The sequence below is a fragment of the Phalacrocorax aristotelis genome, chromosome 1 (genome assembly GCF_949628215.1).
Source record: "Phalacrocorax aristotelis chromosome 1, bGulAri2.1, whole genome shotgun sequence".
Classification (NCBI taxonomy): Eukaryota; Metazoa; Chordata; class Aves; order Suliformes; family Phalacrocoracidae; genus Phalacrocorax; species Phalacrocorax aristotelis.
Window position 1 is genome coordinate 193,670,135 of NC_134276.1, and position 25,490 is coordinate 193,695,624.

A 25,490-nucleotide genomic window follows, 5' to 3' on the forward strand; every position below is an offset into this window, starting at 1 on the left:
AACTAATACCTGTCCAGAAATTGCCATTACAATAATAGGAAGAGAGCATTCTCCCCTCAAAACTGCAGTGAATGAAACCTCCTGGATCACAAGCCTCACCTCTTTTTTCCTGGTTCTGTCACAGACATGTTTAGGAATATGATTCAAAATAAGAAGATTTTCTTTTTCATTTATACATGTGCATCAATGGCAGTTTCATTGCTTAAAAGTAAGAGTTAAATGTGGAATGATGGTCCAGTTTAACAGTCCTACCATCTCCAAAACGCAGTGAAAAACTGAAATGTCTCCTGCACATTTAGATTGGTCATTGCAGGGCAATGAAAGCTCATTTCAAAAACTTAGCACATACATACATGCCTATCCATAACTCTTAAGAGGAAAGCGGGACCATTTATATTTACATCTGAGGTACACACCTTGATCCTAAGCATAGAAACAAAAAAGAAAGATTACAATAGATAAAACGGTTTTCTGTTGGAAAACCTGTTTCACAGAAACCAATAGATTTCATTCATAAAAATGCCTTCTTTATTAAAACATGACAGAAATGTTTTTAAATTAAACTAAATCATAAAGTGATTTAAGAGTTTTAAAACAGAAAGCTGAACATATTCCCTTAGTATACTCATTTGTGATGGTAGAAAAGAATACAGCCAGCACTGAAACCTTGTGTATTTCTGAAATTTGATAGGTAATTTATAGGAGTTGGACTAGTTTTAACTTGGAGACATAATGGAAAATATTTCAAAATCTCAGGGCGGTGGGTGAAGAAGATAATCTAACAAATGAAAGGCTGATTATAGCTCTTGGAGATTATATATTAAATGTAAAAATGAATCTTCCGTTGAATGCTAAAACCAAATGGTTCTCTGAATCACGCAATTCTTTCGTTTACTAAGTCTAATAAAAAATGTTCATCTTGCAAACGGCCAAAGCTAGAAAAATAACATTTCCCATCAGCATTAACTCTCCCCTTATCTTTGAGATGTTTACCTAGTCTTGAAGCTGTGACATATGGGAATTTCACACCTAGTGAATATATTTTCATGTAGCTTGTGGCATAGGAGTGTAATAATTAAAAGAATATACACAAGTAAGAGTAACTGCAACAGCTGGTGACATTTACCAATTAGAATTACAGTTCTTTAAAACACTTCATCCTTCTTTAATGTGTGCAGGATAATTATCTTTGAAATTGCTGTGGAAAAAAAATTAATTTTCCTTTTAAACAGTTTCTGCCTACAGTAGAAATATGTCTGGGTAAGAAGTTACCAATGCTCCAACACTACAACTCTCTGTTTTAAAAACTCACCAAAATCATTGCAAGCTAACCATCTCTGCTCATGGTGGGCAAAACACACATTAAACATTGAACGAACCAACAGTACCTCGAATGCTCCATTATCTCTCCACATTGCCTGCACTGAATTTATTTGCTTTCTCTAAACATGTGAGAGAAGACAAGAAAGCTATTTTAAGTATCAAAACAGGCTTAGTGCTATATATTTCATGTTTTAACTTTTTTTTAAACAGGGTTCATCTGTTAGATGAGAACCTCTCATTACACGATCCTATCATTCCTCTACTATTTTGGGTTATTAAACTTCATAAAAATCCTAGGCTAACATAGAATATATATAAAAAAGAAAAAGGAATTGGATGTACCTTAAAAGACAAACTGATAGAAACTGAGACATATTTTAAGTAACTGTTACATGGGGCATTTAATGAAATGTTAGTAATGACTAACATCAGACTGACTTAAGCAACTCGGTCTCCACTTCTATACCCAAAATAAAAAGTCCTGCTCCTTTGAATCTCTGGCAGAACATCTGCTGAAGTTAATAGGAGAGAGTTATTTGCACATCTTTGGGAGAATAATTTAACATGGTATATTTATCCAGATAAGTACAAAAAAAGGTATTCTGTCCGAAAACTTCCCAAAGTAAAAAAGTGTTTTTATATGATATATAAAAAGTTATTGTAGGTTTGTTTTATTCAGAACAGCAGACAAGATGTTTTGCCTATCTGAAAATGAAAGAGAACCAAACAAAGAGATGAATGGAGAAACTGGAAACACAAAGACATCAAATAAAATACCAGGAAATGAAGAGTTGTAAATAGGGTTACTTTGTCACTGGTTACACAAGTAACTGAATACACCGGCGAGTGAATGAGTTTAAACAAGGGTGTAGGCTTCAGCACATTCTTTTTTAGGGTTAATCACTAGTTAACCTGGCAAGATGAACATGCTGTTTGGGGAGAAAAAAAATCCTTGTTAATTATATACTGCAAGTGCGCTTACTTCCTGCTGCTGCACCTAATCCCACAGGTGCAGGTTGTCTCTTTTACTATTCACTGGTAGGTGGGTCCAGATCGACAGGCACTTTTTCGTAGCAACAAATTCAGATAAAGAAGAAACATCTTAACTTTCCCCCTTAAACAAGAAAGCACTAGCATAGTGTCTATTTAAGAATGAGGCAAATTTTAAAAGAACTTGTTCCAGTTTCCAAGACGATGTGGAAGCTGTATTATGATAGACACACATTGCTCCCACTGGCAAAATTTGCCTGAGGCACTTAGTCAAAAGCAATGCTGCATTGCCTTGATTTCTAGGCGTTCAAATATTTTGCTGCTGAGAGGTTTGAAACCAGCTTAATACTGCCACTAGTATTAGGCTTTCCCTATAGGATAGATACACTGAAGTTTCTGCACAGCTTTTTGTAATGCAACAGTTTATCACAAATCTCAATAAAACCTGTGTGCGTTTGTAAATACTTGAGTTATGTTTATTCTCACTTTGGCATTTGTCACAGAACATTTCTTAGCAGCAGAGAATACTAAACAAACTTGTATTCTTGATATTACCAAGAAAAAAAATCTAGTTTTACCTAGTTGCTACCCTGTCAAAGCATTCATCTTTCAAAGATGAGAACAGATGCTAGAGACTAACTATATAATAACAAACTTCATCCCATTTTGTGTTTGCTTTCCTCTCCACCCCCTTCGCCTCCCCTGCGTCCTGGAGGGAGGCGTTTTAACTACAGCATGGATATAACAATGAAATGAAAAGGAGTGATGAGCTGGAGGGGGCTATTGTGAGAAACACAGGAGCTCCTTATTCAGTGTCCACAACCAAATGAAAGAGCACACTGGAAAATTTCACTGCCTGAAATTTCTCCTCTAAATAACTGCAAGGCTCATCACTTGGGCTTTGGAATGACAGAATTAAAATACAATTAAAATATTTTTGGAATAGAAACTATTTGTACCCATGACAAGAACCTTGCTCCCTTCATTTCTTACAAATCAAAATATATAAGTCAGGCAGGAAGATGCATCATTTGTATAATCAATCGATTAAAAATGTAACATTTTATTCTCACATGGTAATGAAAAATAATATTTTGCTTTAATGAAAAAATACAATGCATTTTCCCTGCCTCTAGTACATCTTCTTGTAGATGAAAAAGAAACCTTGGCAAAGGCTAAACATGTATTTTGAGAACTTTCATGCAGAACTTAAGCTGTGATTCTGCAAGCATTTACACAAACACTTTTTCATGTTGTGCAGTTTCATTGCATTTATGGGGCAACACAGGCGTGCAAGTGTTTGCACCAGGATCTCGATTCTGTAGGGCAAAAGGTCTTCAAAACACTACAGTTACTATGACAAAATCAGGTATTAAAATATGCTTTTTCCCCCCAAATAACTATGTTGTTTTAACTTTCCTACTGATTAGCAGCCATCCTTCTGATCTCCATTTAAGAGGTATCTCACAAACACTGCTGACTTAAAACAGATGATGCAGGGCTTTCCCTCCCATTCTGCAGTAGCTTGTTTTTTGTGGATCTGACACCAGAAGAGTCAGTTGCCAGGTTGGGGTATACAGAGGAGGAGGAGAAGGAAGGCAGGAGAAGCTCCGATCATGAGGCTAATGACTGTTCTGTGCTCTTTATTTTTAAACAGAGGTCTCCAAGTAAATCCTGCTTAAAAATGAATGGCACAGTATGGCCCCACCTGAACAAACACCGATTTCCCAGAAAAAGTCATTTGCTTCTTAAAACCAGCTAAATGAGGCCATGCAATACAAGTGGGATATTTGGAAATGGAGGTATCTGGAAGGTCGCAATGTGCATGTGCCTGGTAGGAGGCAGAGTTCCTACTTTGGCCTCTACAGGACCCCATAAGTCAAATGCTGGCACATGTGCGAGGCCCCTTTTCATACCTTTGATCCCCGCATAAAGGCAAGAGCGGAGCGAGGGGCCTGGCATTGTGCAAGCTGTGCACTGCTGTCAGCTCTGGGTCCTTCAAATGGCCTCTCTGCACTTGGTATGACAGGTGGCCTACATGAAGTGAGGGAGGATTAGGTTCCTTCTGTGCCTTTTACATGACTGGCATAGATTACTGGCTCCTACAAAGGGATTTAAACATACCTTTCCGAACAAAAAAGCAGTATATAAATATGCATGCAACTGGATGCTCAATTTGTATGAGTAATTGCTCTGGTTATATTTGTAAATAAGGCAAATGTGTGTGGAAATGACCAGCTAGAGACACAACTATTTGTGTGCAAAATTGACTTACATGATGAGAAACCGAACACAATGAAACTATCTACATGACTGAGGAGTAATAATCATTTGGGATTAACAATATCCATTTTTTTGCCCTTAGATCTACTGCATTCTTTCCCTATTCTCATTAACTAACTGGCTTTGTGAACAGAATATCAAAAAAAGGAAAAAATTAGACATGTTGTACTTCTACATCTCCTAAGGATTGCTTGGGCTTTAAGAGAAACTAATAAAAGGGTTATAGCGGATCTGGGTAAGTTGTTTTTTAAAAGAAATGTAACCTAAATCAGCTCTTGCATTCCCAAACATCAAAACATAGCATTAACAAGAGAACAAACTGCATCATTGACGTACTACTTATATTTGTAATGTTTGTATTATTTTCCTCTGAACATTTGGTTTCTTTCACATGTGCAGCAGCCACAACAGCCACAATTTCTTTCACTTTAGAGCATAGTGTACTGTGACAATTACCAACAAAAAGAACGTCATAGCAACTAAATTTTTTTGGTTATTATTTTTAGGAAATCATAAGCCTCCATTGCTGTTACTCTTCTTAGTCTGGATTATGTGGCACTGTTCCTAGTATTTCTGTTGCTGTTTCAGTTTCCGTAACATACACAGTGTCCATATAGCCCTATACACAATGGCTGGGGAAAACCATGAGAGCTCTTTGTGACCGAGTACGACCCACTTCATAAAAGCATTCTGGAAAATGGAGGCTTATGTTGAATGCTTTCTTAAACAGGTTAAAAAAAAAGACGAAACTTTTTTGGGATGGAGTTATTAATAATTCTCTGGCAAGATTAATGAATGGAAGGGTAGATAACATTTTTACAAGCATATCTGCCAAATGAACTGCAAGTCTGGGTCTACATTTCCCACTCTGGCCCTGAGAAGTTGAAAGACGCTTCTGGTGTGTGTGCAACTTTGTGCCCAACTATTTAATGTCTAAATCCTCTCAATATTAATAGAATTATCCTTTTCCTCAAAACGACTAAAAATCACCCAAGAATGTCCTCCTTCTTTTTGAATCCTTTATTATTTCTATTTTTATTTACCTTTTAACTTTTTTACCCCCTTTATCTCTCATCCTTTCTCTAAAACATTCTGCTCTGTACTACCTTCATTTTCTTCTAACATCTCTTTTGTCTAGTTAGTTTCTTCTTATTTCACTGTAAACCAGAATATTTTTCCCTCTTTGCCGTACACTGACCCTGGTAATCAAAAACCCTGTTGAATTCACATACTCAAACCCCAAAGGCCTTTTGCCCCACTTCTCTCCCGCCCCCCCTTCTCCGTAGATCTGCCAAGTGATCAACAGCTCTGTTTCAGGGACCCCAAGGACAGCGCTAAGGTGACCCAGTGTGATCCCTGAATGGAGGTGGGGTATGGGTGCAGAATGCAGTCATCTAATGAAGTGCAATTTTGCACGTATTTGCAACTATATCAAAAGAAAGGGCCTACTGTGGCCACCTTTAAGTCCCTTCCATATATGCAGCTATATGGTAAGGAGGGACAAGAAGGGATTTTAAACTATATCAGTTCAAAATACAGCCACACGAGGCATTCAATTAGCTTCAGTGCAGGCTTGCTAGGTTGCCATCACATGACGAAGAGCTCAGCGTAAACTCCTCACCCTGTGCTGCCCCCCTTTCCACTTCTCACTTCAGTTGTGAGCCCAGGAGATGACCTTGTAATGTGATGACTTACAGCCTCCTTTTGCAGTTGGAATTTGTAACTTCCACAAGCAGTGACTTTAGACCCTATTCAGAGTGGACACTTGCTGTCAGTTGTGACAGTAACAGCTCTTCTTGGCTCAACTGCATCTTCACAAAAAGGGGAAGAATGGGAATAAGCAAAACCAAGCACCAGCCTATCAAACCCCTTCAGCCCAGGAAAAATGTCCTCCAGAATTGGAAAATGTTTGCTTGGTCAGATCCACAGCCACCCTGAAATACAGTTTACGCATGTAGTTTGCAACTGTAAGTACTACAGTCCAGTTCACCTCTTGGGCTGTGGGAAAAGTGTGTGGGATAGCTGAAAAGCGAAGGGGCTGTAAAAATGCAAGGATCCTGATAGCCTCTCTACAATCTGGTCATCTCTTCAGGCCAAGCAACACCATTCAGTGAATGCAAGAAAGGCAATGGGGCTCCAGCAACCACCTCCCTGCTCTGCCTTCCCCCCTCCCTGGCATAGTGCCTTCCTGCATGACCTGACTCAATATTCCCCTGAGCTTGTGACAAAGGTATTTTTCAGTCTCTGTCGTTAACTTCAATGTCGACATATCCAGGCCAATGGTAAAAGACTCTGACACCTCCTTCTCATAGATATTCTATGTAATTTGAGAGCTTTTCATGTTACCTGAAAGAAGTAAATGAATTTCTAGTTTGTTCAGTAATTTCTTCTTTAGGCTTTTAAGTCTTAAGTGCATCAACAAGGACCTTTTGGAGCGGCTCCACAGCACAATATATTAACAAGAGATATTCTAGATTAACTAGATTTGATGTGAAGTTGTTCTGCTGAATGCAAGATTGGGCCTACTTTTTTTCCTTTTTTTATAAAACACAAGAACATTTATACCATTCAACAAAAAGGCCACACGTAACCAAATAAGAAAAAAGTTCTGAAAACATAATCTCAAAAGAAGCGTTACAATTTGTCATCTTATGAGTAAAGCAAAGATAAAGATATCAAAATAACAAATTCTAGAAATTGAGATTTTTCCTTTTATCTTTGGATGCATGGATTAAAAATAATTGAATTTAAGCTTGCATGTATTCTGCTTTTAAATATAGAACTACTGAAAGGATTTCTGGCCACCATACAGTCTAGCATGCCTGGTGTTTTTCTATATTTGTAATTTTATTTTTTGTAAGGTCATTAACATAATAACCTTTGGGGTTTTTTTTTGTTATGCTTGGAAAATAAGATTGTTTTGGAATCACATTAAAAAGGGATGAGAACAAAGGATATTTATTGACAGTGATAATGAAAATATTTGATAACCTCTTCCTTGCTTTTTTAAAGAGAAGATATTCTACTATGATACTCTAATAAAAATACTCAAATAGCTGATTTTTACTTTTATGTAAAAAAGAGCTCCAACAGGTACCGTTTTTAGTTTTTACTTATACCACACCAACATTGCATAAGCAATGGTAAATCAAATAGAGATTTAGGAAGCAAGGGACTAAATTGGGATTGGGTCCTGAAGTAAGAAATCAATAAATAATGGATATTCAGGTATGACGCTTTTTACTTGTTGCTTATCCTATACATCTGAACAATTTAGCCAAGTGATGGAAAGACCCCTACAAAAGAGTATCTAAGTTACAATCCTCACTCCTCCACAACTGAAAAAGTGCATTGAGAATAACCTTTCTAAGCTTTGCTTTGAGAGTTACTCATTGCTTGAGGGAAATGAAATGCCCTCTGAGGGTTGTAGTGGCTGTTTAAATACTCTGTGTAAAGCTATAATGAATCTCTGTAGGAAACCAAAATGTCAACAATAAAAAATGTGAGCTAACAAAACCCCTAATTTTTGAATTATTATGAACACTAGAAAAAATAATTTAAAACGGTTGTACTTACAGGAACGTCAACATATTTTGCAGCTGCTTTCACCTTTAGAAAATTAAAAGAACACACAGTAAGTGCTTATTACTACAGATTATGCACAATTTCAGAATTATGCACAGGAAGAACAGAACCATTTTGTATTCAAACACTTACAGTGAATGAAACTAATGATGAGAAGAAAGTTCCTTCATCATATCTTGACAGTTTAGACAGTACACCTTCTAACACCGAAACAACCTGGAGGAAAAGCACAGAGAAAAATCTAAATGCACAATATGAAAAGTAAATCTTCTCAATGAGAACGTGAATTTTTCTTCCTCAGATTTTTATTATTCATCAGGGCAATGCAAACTGTAAATCTGATCACTTTCTACATCTCATGAAGTGCTGAAATTGAGGACTACCTTCTTTTCTCAGCTTCACCTATGAAGCGAACTGATGGGAATCATTGTTGAACCACTGCAGAAATAGAAACCCAGCCCCAAAACTCTGCTGATGTGGGTCTGGCACCACTTTGCTGCCTCTAGCACATGTGGCTAGATATAGGATTGTGTGCACCCAACATGTATTTTGGGTAGAAAACATACTATTTTCTAGGACCCCAGTTTCTAAGGTCATGGCTTCAGAGACGATGGAGTACAATTGTGAAAGGTGGTGATCTCAGTATCATATTCCTTTTATCTTTGCTATTGAGTAGAAACCCAGCTCTGATTTCACCTAACAGTGTAATAGTGCTAGAGTTTTCTGTCAGCTCATCTTCAGCAATGGCATGTGTTGTTGAACTGCTACTACATGGCCAAGAAGGGGCAAGAAAATGTGGGACCCAGATCTCTGGTATGGTGTGGTTCCTTTCCCCCATACTTTCACCTGCGATCCTCTGAGTAGCGTGACTCCTCAGCAAGTGGCATGAAAAGGCATTTTTGCCAAAATTTATTTCTGACAAAAAAATTATCTTATTGCATTAATTATAGCCTTAATGTTTAAACTCCCCCCAATTAGCCTTAAAACAAACAAATCCCTTCTCACATCCCTCTGTGATGTTACGTTGCTCACGTTATTCATGGTATATAACATAAAATATCTGTCAGCTGTTGTATTCGTGCACATTTATTTGACACATATGAATCGCTTGCAGTTTATATGAAGATTGTTTTAAAAGTCATCCCTTTCTCCCAACACAGTCATTCCCACAACCACTAGTATCATTTTATGAGTGTGAGGACAGAACAAAATTCCATCTGGCATACTGTTAATGGGCACTGTAACAGTGTCACAACAGTGTCACCTCCAGAGGAACTGAGATCATCACTTTACAATAAGCCCTGCTCTTAACAGTTCAAGGAGCAGGAGCAAGTGCAAACTTACATTTGTCATTTATCAATCTAACCTGTCATATTTACTGTGATTAATTAAGACATCAGTATGTAGGTGCTGATCAAGGAATAAAACCACATCATGAGGAAGGGTGGCAGTTGTTTCTGCACCCCATGCACAGTATAATTACAGTCCCTGTATTAGACCAAATACCAGCTTTATGCTTTGCCATTGCAAGCCCGTGAGAAGCTGCCGTTCATACTTTAACTCATTTTATCTGACTGACAAGGATTCTTTCTGCAGAAGGGTGTTCAATCTTACTGTTCAAAGATCCACTGTGGAAGGGGCTGATCTCACAAACAACATGGTGTCCACAGTGCCAACAAATGGTTCCAATACAAGTGGGACACAAAAGAAGAGAGAGCAAAACATGCCGTGCCAAGGATGTCCATTTAAACGAAAGGCTTAGTTATGAAGCTGGAAAGATGTTTTCTGAGATCTCAGTGTACGGAGATGTGAAGCTCTAAGAGTGTTTCTGCGTGTGCCTCACATTCTCTGAATTGGTTACCCTGAGACACACTGTGCTTTGTTTCACCGTTTTGTGCTATTCCTGTGATTTGTTAAATGCATTGGCTTGGTAAGTCTTGCGTAAATACATAATATGGTCTTTACCAAGTAAAGTCTTACTGAAATGGAACCACTTTTTACATTTTCATAGATGACTTGCAGCGAAAAACAATTATTGAAACATTATTCCACTGGAACACAAAGGAAATAATACAGAGGCAAAGGCTAAAAAATAAGAAAATATATTAGATGAAAAAAATGAACACACATGGATATTATGCACATCGATGTGCATATTTCCTGGCCAAAACCAAGAGTGAAACATCAGCTTTCCTCTGTACCCTCAGAGGTTTCTGTTTCTGCCTTGAAACAGAAGCAATCAGGATATCATTGACATTTCATATCTCCAGCAAGGAGAGCCTGGTTAAGCTTCTAATGATCAGCCAGTGACACAGAATATTTGCTTCCTGTTCTGAGATTTCAACCTCTGGCAATAGTATATGTGATACCTAGTAATGCAAATCCCTCTGTATTGACAGCAGTTGTCTCTAGAATTTCTTGTACATACATTCAGGAGGGATATGACTATTTTCTTCCTTCTATAATCTCAGATATTAAAAAAAATAATTAAAAGGTTTAACTTTTAATAGCATGATTTGCTCTGGTTAAACTCCCCTTTCTTCCTCTTCAAAAACACTAAACCCATAAACTGACAGGTCAGTTTGGAGTGATGACAGGCGGGATATAAAACTTGAAACTGTTGAGCTGAACCATTTGTAGTTACATTTACAACAAAACTTCACTTTAGAGAGAAAAATATGTGTGGTTTTTACACATTTATCAGTAAGTGGACATATTTAGCTTAAACTTCTACAACAATTCTACAAAAACATTCCTCTTCAACTCCTGTGCAAGCGTGGTGGGTGTCAATCCAAAAGGAGATTCCTGCTCCCCCCACCGTGTGTCAGCCAGCAGTAACAAGTGAAAATGAAGGCTTGATGAAAGTATGACCACTGTCTTATTTCTTTCTCACTAACTCACAAATTGTAAATGTACAACTTCTCCCTCCTACTTTGAAAATCAGATATTTCTGGGTAGTTTGCAATACATAGATAACAAAATGTCTTATCCTTCTGTTCTGTCATTATTTGCTGTGCCCTTCAAACTATTAGGGACTGAAAGCTTTTCTTTTATATCAAGCATTTAAGTCTTGCTGGAGTGGAGTGTTACAGTAACGTAAGACGTTGTCAATGTTTTCTTCACTTATTCTCCAAGTACCTATATCATGTAAAAACATATTTTCTTTTTAAATACAAAAACCCTACAAAGTCAATTTCAAGGAGCAGCAACTTATAAAATATTTTTAAATTAAATGGTCTGTGGAGCAAAACCTCATTAAAAAGTTATACTGATACTCTGGATGTTGTCCATCTTTAAATATAAAATTTAAATACTACTTAGTGATAGGAAGAAAGTTTTCATGTGAAAAATTAAACAAAAACCAAAACACACTACTACTGAAGATAATATTGACACAGCCAAGTCCTAGCAGTTCTACTAGCTGCTAGCAGATCTTACAACAGAAACACAGAAGAGAAACTTATCCAATTAGCAAACGGCATAGAAATTGCTAACCTAATGGGTTATAAAATTTAACTTTGTAAATGCAATACTATTTGGATGACTGTTATTTAGAAATCATGTTGCTGTCCCCCCAATCTCATTGTGTACAGAAAAACTGTGTGATATTTAAAGACATTTCAGAAGTTCACTAGAGATGTATTTTTCTGATGTATTATAGATTAAAATCTAAATTGTTTTACCTTTGAAACAAGAAGTGAAATAATTTCTTTAACAGTTTCTTCAATCAAGTCATCTATTTTTGAATGGTATTGTTGCTGTATTTCAAAAGATAAAGAAGCATTAGCATGTATACGAACACACACTTTTGTCATAAGTCATAAATGGTACAAAGCTGATAACCCTCCCAGATCAGATTTACTTAAAATTATCATTTTGAACATCAGAAGAACAAACCCTTGAAAACGATCTACCCAATCAACACTTTCTTACATTCTGTGTTGAAAATTTTCCCATGTACACTGTTGAGTTAAGCAGCTAATGGGGTTATTATTTAGATGAATTGAGTTCTTATTCTTATTCAGGCGAAGGAATGTGAAGGATACTTTTTGTCTTCTCCTATATAATTAAGGTGGCCATGTATTTTTTTTCTAAAGGGTTGGTTTAGCTGGAGAAGCAAAAAGACTAGAATAAGATTTAATTAATACAGCATTTCATGTCTGACAACTCTCATTCATAAGTTATTTTAAATGTCCTCTTGAAATAAAATGAGCTCCAATTGTTCATCCTAAAAAAGCCTTTCTGTTAGCACAGTGAGCTGCAGTTTATACAAACCTTACAATATGCTCAAGCAAGGGCAAAATTAAAATTTCATCAACAAAGCAGAATAGATGGTAACAAATTAATCGGCCATAAAAGGCATAATAAACCAGACTTCATTCTCCATAGCCTTTTTCATTTGCTTTTTCATAAAGAAGGTGCCTTTAAGTAAATGCTTTTAAAATAAATCTGAAAGACTTTTTAGATAATACTACAGAGTTCCCTCCTGAAATTAACAGGAACCAGGGATCCTATTCTGTCAAGGAGGCACATCAATTTAAACAGTAATTCTTCCTTTAGAAACATTTATCTGACAGCAAAGATTGCCCCCAATAGCCACTTCACAGAAAATGTGACTTGTAAAGACTAACCCTATCTTCATAGTTCAAGGCTACTTGGAACAGCTAACAGCATAATGCTTGGAGTAAAAGTACTGAGGTCACCATAAACATTAGCCTAACCTAACAGCTGCCAGCTAAATACTTTTCATAGTTGTACGTTTTTAAAGGCTATTTTTCCTCTGTCTCAGAGTTACCACACAAACCAACACACTAAATCTGATCTGCTTAATATATTTAGGAATGATTTTCTAAACAGTGCACCTACTGAACTTGCATTTAAATTAAAGGAATTAAAACTATGAGATGTGTTTGCCCACACATACGTATCTGTTCCAGGGGCCAACACCAAGCGTGTTAATTTTTGGTTTTAATTTCTTTTAAAGTTTAAAAACACTTGGAAAATGTGAATACACCTCTCAGACAAACATCAGCAGACATGTCGGAAGAGTGAAAGAATGCATTAGAAATCATCAAAGAACTTCCCAAGGATCAGTTACATTTTATTCTAAGCATATTAATGTCTTGACCAATATAATGTTCTTTTGCTCTGTTAAGGATTAAATCACCCCAAACTGTCTGGCATCTGTCGCTTACACTTGGTTTCTTATTCTCTGAAAACAATAAATGTTACATTCCCATAGATGCATGTCAAAACTATGTGTTCCTATGACCCCAGTTGTCCTTCCCATAAAGTGTCTGCAACTTTACCTCCACAGCACATTAAATTAATGGATCTATATATAGTTCCTATATTTTTGCTTTTTTGTTTTCTTGGGTTTTCCTTTTTTTTTTTAAATCATCACAAGGCAAATATAATTTTGTAGGAATGGAATATAATCGGTAAGTAACTTCACTGTGTGACCTAGAAAAACAAGTACTAAATCAAATTATTCAAATATCACAAGAAGCTTCCAAAATCATGACATTTATTTAAAACAATTTTTGATTTTTGTAACCTGAATTTAATTTCCTGTTTTTCAAGATTTGTTTTGTAACCTATGAGATAATACATTTTTTTAACCTGCTATTCCCCAGTGCTAATTTCCACCAAAACATCCACCCTCGACACAATAAAACTTCAGATTCTTGTGGAAGATTATTTGACTCCAGAAAACAAGCTTTAGGAAGATGGAAAATATTGTAGAATTAATAATAAAATTATACGAGCTGACAAGGTTGTATGCACGATCCTGCAATCAGCACTTGTAGGACTCCAGCTTTCTACTTCTGCCAGGCTTGCTTGGTGAGAGCAGACAAATCCTCACTCCTTTTCCAAACACATTACGGCTAGTTGTGCCTTTACATTCCTCTGCTGGCTGATGTGATCATAGTCCACACGGAGTCTGAATCTAGGCAAGCCAGCTCCCACAGCTAAATTACATGAATACCTGTTGTGGAGTCTTTCAGCATCATTCCAAAGCCCCTGAAGGGGGCTCTGCCTTTCCAGCTACCCTAGAGTAACTCCCAGTAAAATAAAGAATACAGCTGCAGCTGTAGGAGATACATGGGAGAAAACTATGCTCAATGGCAAAGTGTGTCAGGAGATGTAACCAAACAGGACTCTCTTTTGAGGACAATCTGGCTGGTCTTTCAAATGTGGCCCTCTGCTCATACTAGCATTTGGATGGAGACAAAGTACTTTAGGGCCTTTTGACACTTGTGTTTTCTGGGAACAGAGGAGTTTGTTTCTAATTCCTGTGGTGATGAGCTGAGAACTGTAACTTGCTCAATTCCACAATATATTAAATTTTCTTTTCTATTCTATCTCCCTCTGACCCAATATTGGAGGTGGCTTTTTTTAACTACTTGGGTATTTTGGTTTTGGTTTTGTTTAAAAGATTTTCAAGCTAGCTTTCTTTTGTTTGTTTTAAGGTTGGATGGCTGTGAGAAGAAATTGCACATGACCATCTGAACTGAAACTGCTACTGCCAACATGTAACATTACACTATTACATACGTATTAAATTGTCTGCACTTTTACTATCAGATTGGCTATAATCCCCGACTACTTATGCAGTTAAATGATTCATCTCCTTGAATGGTATGAACCAAAATAGCTTCAGAAACAAGGTTCATCAAATTAAAGCCCACTTTTCCTTAAAATTTTCTACAGATATACATAGCACGGGCTGTGGCACTTTCCACTGAAATGGCACGTCACTAATTTTTCCCCAAATCGAAAAGTATGTCTCTCTCCTTTTCTAAGCATGATAGGGTACTAGGAGGCTGTGATTCTGAAACAACTAAAATAGTTGCTATAGGTGCTTCGCTACGAAGTGCTCAACAGTATAGACCAATGGCATTTACTCTGTTCATGCTACCCAGTTACACAAAACAACAAATGAGCTGTGACTCAGCTCTATCGTCCTGCTTGGATCTAACGATTTGTCAACCTAAGCAGCCCAAGAAATATTTTTCTATTTGATTCTTGCCTCCAGCAATATTTCATGTGTGATTCTCACCTATCATACTCAACAAGGTGAATGTTGCCAGAATACTGCACCATCTAGACCATAAAGTTCTAAGTTAATAGGTTTTAAACTATTTATCTCAAATAACAAAGGCCAAAAAATCTGTGGATTGAATGTTGTGTGATAGGAGAGGTTTTGCTTACTGCTGCTATTCATTTGGCTTGGGATCCATGGACTGTACAGGATTAGCATCTGTTGGTTTCTGATTTAGGGAAGAAGGAAGTGGGATACTGCTTACCACACAACTACCCAAGATTACATTCACTGAAACTAAGAAGCTAGGCAGGCAACTGTCTGAGAAATAGCAGTGACTGGTATGATACTTGGCTGTCTTGCTGTACACTTCCCCTGTGCTCCATGAATTGCCATTCTGGTTGTCCATGAAGCAGGCTGCAGGCATCATCAGTTAGTCTGAGATAAAGCAATTCTCCCCTGGACCTGCTTCTCAAACCCTCCTAAGGTGACTGCTGACCGATGCAGAAGGCATCCAGCCAGCTGAGCTCTCTTTAAACACAATCTAATGATCATCCATGTAGCCAAATTATGCTGGCTTCTCTTAGGCTTTAAGATGATATCCAGAAGGCAAGGAGGGGAGCCCTCCTGAATGGCAGACTTAGCGACTCTTTATGAGACTGGACTTAACTGGAAGACATTTGGGAGAATGGTGAGCAGTGCATCAAGTAATGTAGGAAAACCAGGGGACTCCGTCAAATTTAAACTCTAAACTCAAGGCACTAACGGCTAACCATGACCAGAATGCCCTAAATACGTGTTAAGTAAGAATGCTTGTCTATCTGACAACACAGGATGAAAATTTCCACATCTGACTCTACTTGAACAAGAAACACAACTGCTTATAGCTCCATATAGGGAATGAAAAGAGCATGCTGTATTCAAGGAAATGTTTGAGTCTAACCATCTAATTAAATAACACCTTCCATCACTTGCAGAGTAAATTCTAGAACCTGTCAGATATTTGGTGTTGAACTTTAGGTGAACGAACAGCCTTTTTTAAAAAAAATTCACTCAGGCCTTATGGAGTGCTTTTCTTGACTGGCATGATGGACCATGTTTGAGACTACAACGAAGATGACAGAAGTCAAGGGAAAGAAAGGTATTACGGAAAGAAAATGTTTCAAGACAAAGTGGCTAAGTAGGAGTAATTGGGAATGCCAGAACTTCCATGGAGGAGTCAGGGATGCAGCTGTTTATGTTATGAGATGCTCTCCTGCCTGCTTTGACAGATGGGCAGATTCCAGAAATATCTCACCCAACAAACCTTGATGTTTCAACCAACTATGATATCACATACAAGCAATTGAAAAGCCATTTTTTTCTTAATCTTCCAAAAAACCCTTGGGAATGGAAGAAACTGATAGATAATAATTCAAAGTTTATAAGAAAGAAGGAAGTTTCCACATTATCTGATAATTTCTGATACGTGAAGAATTTGAGAGTCCTTTGGTTTATTAGATGAATTAGCATGAATATTAATCTGGGGACCTTGAAAGAAGTATGTATTTCATCACAGGTATGCTAAATTGTTAAACTCCTGCACTGAAAGGAATCACTGGAAGCATTTGGGGTCTTGGCAGACCTACTAGGGAACAAGGGCAGTATTTCTGTTCTGGTGTTGTGAAGAGTGTATGATGGGGCTTGACATTCTAGAGAATGGGAAGATTTCAGAATATAATCTGGTGAGGGTCTGCAGTCCAAAAGGTAACTGCAAATGTTGAACTTTGGCTCTGAGGGGACTGGCTGACAATGCAGGAGGCATTGCCCAGAGCAATTCAGAGGAATGGCGTGACTGTGGAGATCAGGCTATACCATCTGTCTGCAGGTTTTTATGGAGGTACTGGTATTGTCTGTCCCCAAAGAAGGGTGTGCACATGTGTATTCGCAGGTTACTGCTTGGACAGCAAGTAAAAAATGAAATGGCAGCATCAGCCTAAGACAAAGAGTTGCTAGTTGTGATTTACTTCTGATGAGCCTGAAACAAGTTGTTTTCTGCTCTTTTGCTTGACTGAGAGCTGAAAGAATTCAAAACTTTGTGACCCAGTAAGACAGGGCACTGGGTCTGAAAAGCAGAAGAGTGAAGAATTCATCTGGAACCACTTTAAGAGGATGAGCAAGGAAAGAAGAATGGAGAAGCTGATGATCAGTCTGTAGCAAGGTCAGGCTGTAAAGGAATTCTGAGGGCCAGGCTAACAAATTAACAAGAAAAGCAGTATTACCATTTAAATAAAAAGTGGCTGCTACTAACCGAAGAAAAAATGTAGGTTAAAAAACAATGAAAAAACACTTACCCATTGACTAGCAAACTGGTTCATGTCACGGAAAACCAAAAGGAAAAATAAAGATGACAGGGTAGAACAGGAAAATGATGAATGTCTCATTGAATTGGAAAAAAAAAAAGACAATTACATTGAATACACCAACTTAAAAAGATAAGTCAATAAAATGAAGAGCACAGTACAGAAAAGCAAAAATCAACAGAAACAATATGACCAAATAATACAAATGTGGAACTGCCTAGAGCAGACATACTTTTTTGTTGCCAAATTCTGACAAATGTTTTTACCCTCTCTCCAAAACCAAATCAAACAAAATCATACTGTTCATGCATTAGCGCAGCAAGAACAGTTTTAATTTTATGCTGGTAATCTCACCAGTCTATGTAGTACGCCCTTTTCCCTTCACAGATTATTCCCACCCAGAGTGACAACGTGGGAAGGACAGTAGTCAGTGAAGTCTAAATATCCTTCAAAAGCACGTCAGCACTCCATTGTGGAGTATCTACAGTCCTGGCAGCAGACTACTGGCAAAACAGTCCCTGTCCTTGGAGACCAAGTAAAAAATCCCATTAAATTACCCGATTATTTCTTTCCTCTATTTTCAGCATGTATACAGGCATGAACGCTGAGTATATGAGCCTTTTAAAAACAAACCTTCCTCATTTAAAACCTGGCTGCAAGGGACAATGTTTTGGCTCTATTTTAATATTACAGAAGAGTCCTGAAGTGGGCTGTTTCTCTGCTGCAACCCAAGAGAAATTCTCAGAGGGGCTGTGAGTCAAGAAACCCTCTGACTATTCAACCGACTCACAAGTCAAAGCAAATAAATTACAGACACACTCTGTGTCTTCTCTGGTGGAAGATGAGGGGTTGTGTCTTGCATGAGGCTTCTAGGAAGCAGTCTATGCATGCTCCTGTACAAACAGAGCTACGTGACACGTTTCAGCTAGTTTGAGATTAACCTACTAAGGACTGTCTGCAGTGTGAGCTGTTTCAGATTAACTGAAATAGGAACTAAACATACAAAATTCCACTTACCTCTTGCCCCCCATCCAGTATGCAGAGTTTAGCTGTCTGTTTTTTGGCATCAACTAAGACATTAAACATTGTGCACAGAGAAGAAGGGATACGCAAGTCTGTTGATTTGTTTGTCTTTTGCAGCTTGAGTTCAAATGCAATTCTTGTTCTGTTTATTGAAACACAATTCATAACATGAGTCTCTGATAATTCTGAACCACCAGTGTACAAATGTATAAAACCTTACTAAACAGGTTGGCTTAACAATGTGCACGCATATGAGAACATCTTAGAAATAAAATTCTGTAACTGCAGAGTATCCACCCATTCAATAAACAATTGCATTGATGGTATCATCAAGGTTCTGCACTGTTTCAGCTAATTCAGTTGAATAATAAAAGTATTATCTTCTTGCCTCCTAGATAACAATATGCTTCCTTGTATGATGACTAAGAACAATTTAAAGCAATGAAAATACCCCACATTTTCCAGCACTTCTATTTAAAATGCACTTTATCATACCAAAGGCTTGCTTCTAAGAAATATAGTTGTAAAATATTTTTCTGGCTTTAGTAGAATAGAGAATTTATTGAAGAAAATGAGTTTATTATTAAGCAAATATTCACATTGAAAAGTAAGATGTATCAGGAGATACATAACACAAAAACCCTATTTTCTTCTCACGCCAGAGTAAATAAGGAGCAATGTCACTGAAATAAATTATAATAGTTCAGACTACTTAAATATAAAAGTAATGTTTTATTTCCACCCTTATTTTTAAACATGGGTACTAGAAGCCGACACAATATTTTAAGAAGATGGGAACAGAAGCATCCTATTCCCATTTTAAGAAGTCTTATAGATCATATTAGTATCGCAATAAGAGTTATAGTAGAACAGTTCCACCATTCTTTTCCGAGTTGCTGGTGTCTAATACAATCCAACCTATGGATATAATTTACTTTGTTACCTCATGTCTGGTATCTTTGACCACACTAAAACAGACAACATAGTGTATTAACACTAGTATGTTATGTATTAACTCTAAAATAATAAAACATTTTATGTATTGACACTAGGATCATTCTGTGATATTAATTAAACTTTCATTTATTGCCAGCAGGATCTTCTTACTCTCTACAAAAGCAAGCAGTAAAGATGTCAGGATTGGTATCACAGACCAAAAACTGTTCCATAAGGAATTCTTTTTGTAATGCCACTGTGTTAATAATTCTGTTCTCAGCTTCTGGTTGGGATCCTGGCAGCAAGCCGTTTTTAACCTATTTCGTGTGTGCCATTAAAATCCACACAGTCAAATCTGTATGGTGCAAAGTTTTAGATAATGACAACATGTGGCATTAGATGTCTTGGAGAAATCCAAGCATTTTTATTACCACAACTGCCTTTCCCACATCTATCTGTAATAATCATTTAAAAAGACATAAGATGAATTTGAAAAGATTCATTTTTTCAATAAATTAACAAGAACAAATTATATACATCTTTGTATTTCACTCCTTTTGATAGGAGTCCCAGTGTAAAAATTTTTTTCGTTTTTTTTTTCAGACTCGAAGTCAATATAATCAATTGATTACTGCATCTCAATGCTACTCTTTTTATGGTTTTTAAGACTAAGATTGCACTGATAGTCTTCCAGTCCTTTGAGATGTCATCATTTTTCTAAGATTTGTTAGTTGGATGAGCTTCTATGCCAAATTCTTTAGAACAGACGGATGTAAGCTTACATGACTTCAATTTTAGTAGATATTGTCTCATATCTCCCTTTGCTACAGAGCTTAAACTTTATTCCATTCACTATATCATCCCCCTTCCAAAACCAAACAGAAAGGTTTGTGAAATGCTTCTACCTCTTTTACCATAACTTCATCACTGTAGCTCTAGCAATAGGCTCATATACTAAGCCTGAGGTTCTCCTTGTTCCTACTACGTTTAAGAGAAAATAATAAAATACTGTGTTATCAGATTTAACCTTACTGGATGTTAAAGGTTCTCTGTTTATTTAGCCTTCCTTGTCGATGTTGCATATTTTCTGATTGACACTATTAAATTGTCTACAAACTTACCTTATTTTTTCCCCATTCTTCTATTTATTTTGTTAAAAATTATTATTTTCATGTGTCCAGACTAAGCTTCCTCTCTATGTGGGATCATGGGTTCTGAAGCACTTAACAGGAAATCCCTGTAAATTTTCTAGACACACAGATATTTCTTCGAAACTCAGTGACATGTACTGACAGCTATGGCAGAGATCTTTTTAGATGACCTATGCTTTATTTAAAAGAATATACTCATAAGATAAACTCAAGGAAAAAACCACCACTATCTTTTCTATAATTTCCAGAAGCTTAGCAATATAAAACTTAATTTCTGTTGGATGACTTACAGTTAGCCTTCTTTTGTTTATTGTATAAATGCAGAAATGGCGTCTACTCTTTAGTTTGTAATATATTTCTTAGAGACAGTACTCTAAAATAATGACAAATTATGTAGTATTACTAACTGAACACAAAGAAAAATATAGCAATGGAGAAAGGAAATTTTCAAAAAGAAAAAGGATTTCTTCTAGCAGAGTTCTGAGATTTGTTAATATTTGCCACAAACACGGAATAGAAAAGAGATTTTGTTTATTCACTTCCAAGGGTCTATTCACAAGATAGGTAGAAATTCTTGTTGGTATTTCTTAGATGTTGCCAAATTGCTGATTGCCAGATGCTGGCAAGTACACACAAGTCATGAAGTCATGATCTCTTTACACTTTCCCTGATTCCTATGACAGAATTTTGGTACAGATGTATCTCTGCGAGCCAGTATGGCTGTCCCTATGTTAATTTTCAAATTTCTCCCATTTTTTAATTGATCATTTCAACTGTACCTTTTAACACAGGCTTCTATCATGTCAGTGGCCATGAGTTTAAGTCTCTGCTCTAAATGGTGGGCAAATTCTGGTTCTGGCCAGTGAAGATCAAACACAAACATCTGCAGAGCATCCAGTTTCCAGAAAAGATCTTCTGATGTAGCTGAGCCATTGCTATAAGAAACAAAACAAAACAAAGTCCCCAAGAAACAGAAGATAAATGTATGGATGTCTCTCCCTGTTGCCACAGAATTATCTAAGGTAGTAAGATGTCATTATCACACCATTTTCCTCCTTCTCATAGCGTATGTCATAGCACAGTAGCTTTTATTCCAAGAATGTGAAAACGGTCATGGAAAACTTAAGATAATTGCCATTAAAGTGAAAAAAGCAAAGTTTTCTCATCTGTTAGCTGAGAAATATGACAGGCTAGGGAGATAGATGGGATGATGGGGAACATGGAAAATGAAGTAGCTCAATTTTCATATAAAGACAGCAAAAATAAAGGGTACAGGAATTATTAATTAGTAACAAACAGTGAAGACTTTCACAAGTTTTCTTGCCTTCATAACGCTGGCAGATAAGCCTACCAAAGAAACGAGGACGCTAGCAGTAGTATCGTAAAAGACATACCCAGACAAATAGTTCCTTTATAAACGCTCATTAATTCTAATTGAGGGAATAACATCAGGTCCCGGTGGAAAAAGAGAACAGAAACTATTTAAAGAAATTTATGCACAAACAAAACAGGGGATTAATAAGGTTCTCTGTCATCTCAGATTGTCAAGGTAGTTTTAAAGTTCTTCTTCTACCCTGAACTGATTGCTAGATTTTAAGACATTTGCTTGTGATAAGATATAACAATTTAAGGTTAATCTTAGCAATAGCTACAGTTACATTTCCATTGTCATCTTGGATTTTCATGATGCATTCTATTGCAATGCCTGGGTTTAAGGACAGTTATACAACACACATATGTATACACATATATGTATACACATATAATGCAGCATGGCATTCCAGGATGTTAGTGACACAAGCAACCAAAACTCAGCCTGAAAGTCCCAGTTCAGATCCAAATAGTTTAAACATGGCACTGCTGCCATTTTCTTTCTTCTGCCTCATGACAAAAGAACATGATTATCAAAGTGTTAAGGGATCCCTGCTCTCACGGAAGGAGTCAGTGAGTGCTGAGAGTGCTCTGATCAGAGCAGGGTCAGATTAAAAAACAAATGAAAAAACTAGAAAGGACCTCTAATACCTGACCCCTCATGCACCCCTCAGACAGTAGCACCACCACCGGTTCGCACCAGGTTAACTGAGATGGTGAAGGGAAGCAAAGCACAGCACGTGTTCAGGGCTCTGAAGAGGTAGCACGGATGCAGCAGGAGCACTGCTTCAGTCTCACAGCACCCCGCCGTCTCCCAAACCCACCCAACTGCCCCCTTGCCCCATTCCCTTAATGCTACCACAACTTCAAAGCCATTGCTGTCTTCTGCAATGCTGTCTCTGTGACAAAAGGGGCTGCCAGGCCAGGTTGAAGGGGGCACCCAGCAAGGGCTGGGCAGTGGGAGACAAGCTAGGAGCAGTGGTGCCTGCGTAAGGACAAGGCTGGCTCCCAGCAACCAACCCTGACTTCGGCTTTGGTTTTAATGGCACACATTTTGATGTCTTCACTATGCATAGGAGGATATTCCACAGTTTCAGACAGGCTTTTTTGATATCGTGCATATTTTCCCCACTTATTTTAAATTGTAATTGTTAATTTTACATTGTATCATGCTCCTGAAAGAAAACAGCAGAAACAGGAGGAAGGCCCATGGGACTGCTAAGATTACAACTGGCATAGTTAAGGTTGGACCTGAATACGGAGCTCTTTTATACACCGCTACATTTAATTAAGAAATAGAAACAACAAACCACCAACGCTCCTTAGAAAGTTTGTAATCCTGTTGGAGTGTTTCTTAAGTTATATGATAACCAAATATTGAAGATTTCATTACTTCTCCTGCGTACACTGGCAGTGAATGAAGAAACAGCTAACACATATAGATACTACGTTATACATAATATTTGATTCAAAAGTGATGTAGTCAATTTTTGAGATGACTGGGATAAAATAAGACAAATTATACAGGGACAGAAATGGGGACAATCTCAATATATATCACAGTTGATAAGAACACTTATTTTCTAGAGAAAATCCCATACTTTCTCAAGAAACAACTACCATTTTTCATCATCAGATCATACAGTTTAACCATATTTTATTCTTCCATAGTTTTTTCTTTTTTACCTAATGGAGTTCCAAATGAAATTCTTTAGGACTCAGGAGGACTAATGTGCTCTCAATGACTTCAATGTATTCTTATGCACGTTCACTCCCTGGTAGCCACTTAATTTGGTTTCATTATACTACCAAATAAAGTTTCACAATTATAATAAATGTAATAATAGACACAGGTTCATGAAACACTAATTCATTCTGTGAGAAGCACTAATTCATTCATTCTCTTTTTATATAATTTTGAGGTCCCATTCTTCAATTTTTTATTCAGTGTTGTCCAATGACAGTTGAATTTGACTAACATATTACACTAGTAAGATGGGGAAGGAAAATAAAGTACTACAGTAGCAGCTATTTTTTCCTAGTTCACACACCCAGACACAAACATCTAATCTGTTTGTTAAATGCTGCAGAAAATTGTGATTTCTATCAACTTGTTACTGCTATTTGTACCAGATACTTGTTTTATTTGGATTCTAGGATTTTTCCTGGCCCCTATTCAGTAAAAGTATTAGAAATGGTGTCAGTTGTCAGCACATACCTCAATACCCTGAAGTGGTTGTACCGTCTATAGATTTTCTTTCTCTGCTAGGAGCTTTTTATACCACTTCAAGGTTTAATACTGTATAAAATGTAACATGAAGAAGAGCCAAACTCAGTTTTTACCTCCTCCTGGCAGCAGGAGAAATTCCTGCATTTGAATCAACCCACCAAAGCATTTGAATCAAACCACCAAAGCATTTGAATCTACATCCATAATTGCAGAACCATTTTTCTTCTGTGAAGGGACAGAACATGTTCTTGGCTATTGAACAGTTTTTATTTGAACATGTACGGTAAAGCTACTTCAATCTAATGAATGGAATAATATTGCTCTACCAGGAAACTGAACTGGCACTCTTTTTTAAAAAACTGTGTTCAATAAAGTTATCTATGTTTTCAAAATTAAGCACAAACTCCACTGTTTTACTGGTCAAAACTTAAGTTTTCAGTGTTAGTTCTTTGTGCAAACTGTACTATCTAGTTGTCCACTCTTTTTAATCAGGTCATGGCAGTAAGAGAAGGTTTCCAATGATTAAAAGAGGCAAATATTATGCCCATCCTAATTTTTTTTAATGGCAATTTAACTTTGTATTTGGTCACACTTTGACTGGGAGATTGGACCTGATACCTCCAGAGGTCCATTTTAACCTAAATTATTTTATGACTTTATGCCCTGCATCATAATGAACACAGCAAAAAAAGGTCCAAGATATATTGTTGCTCCAAGACCCTCCAGAATATTAAACTTAGGAGCTGTATACAGCCTCCTAAGCAATTCACTTATCCACTGACAGCGGAGAGAGGCAGCTTCCCACTAGGCTTGCCAGCTACCTAAGCAGCAGCAATTAGTCAAACAGTTCACTAATAAAGCACACTGGCTGCAAGATCAGCACACACATGACTCCAGAGTAGACACAGAATATGTAATTTCTTGCCTAGATGTCAAACTGCACAGGGTAGCTTGGGAGATGAAAATACAGAGAAATACTGAATATCTAAGGACATTCTCAATCAACCTCAAGATTTAAAATCAGCTGGCTTCCATTCTTGTAGAATTTACTAAAGGCAATGATGGTGATTTTACAGATTACTGCAATTATCTCTTTCTAAGGTTATTACCGAGTTACTACCCATTAGTGTTTATAAAACAGGGCACCAGCTCTGTGTTTTTTGTGAGCCCCCAGCTTGTGAGCTCCAGCTCTACTTCCTTTATGCTGCCTC

At 37.1% G+C, this 25,490-nt stretch overlaps 1 protein-coding gene across 15 annotated transcripts in view; it reads right to left on the reverse strand.

Moving 5' to 3' along the window:
• The window catches only part of CADPS2 (calcium dependent secretion activator 2), a 319,788-nt gene that overhangs the window by 24,656 nt on the left and 269,642 nt on the right, over positions 1–25,490 (reverse strand). For 7 of the 15 annotated variants that reach the window (XM_075081179.1, XM_075081175.1, XM_075081171.1 and 4 more), the window contains 6 exons: positions 21,458–21,613; positions 18,586–18,733; positions 17,560–17,574; positions 11,865–11,939; positions 8,314–8,397; positions 8,173–8,205 (listed from right to left, as the gene is read on the reverse strand). In XM_075081179.1, the coding sequence (XP_074937280.1) occupies positions 8,173–8,205; positions 8,314–8,397; positions 11,865–11,939; positions 17,560–17,574; positions 18,586–18,733; positions 21,458–21,613 (511 nt within the window). Of the gene's footprint in view, positions 1–8,172; positions 8,206–8,313; positions 8,398–11,864; positions 11,940–17,559; positions 17,645–18,585; positions 18,734–21,457; positions 21,614–25,490 lie in introns of all 15 variants that reach the window. The other 8 variants (XM_075081181.1, XM_075081180.1, XM_075081182.1 and 5 more) reach the window with 2 other exon arrangements.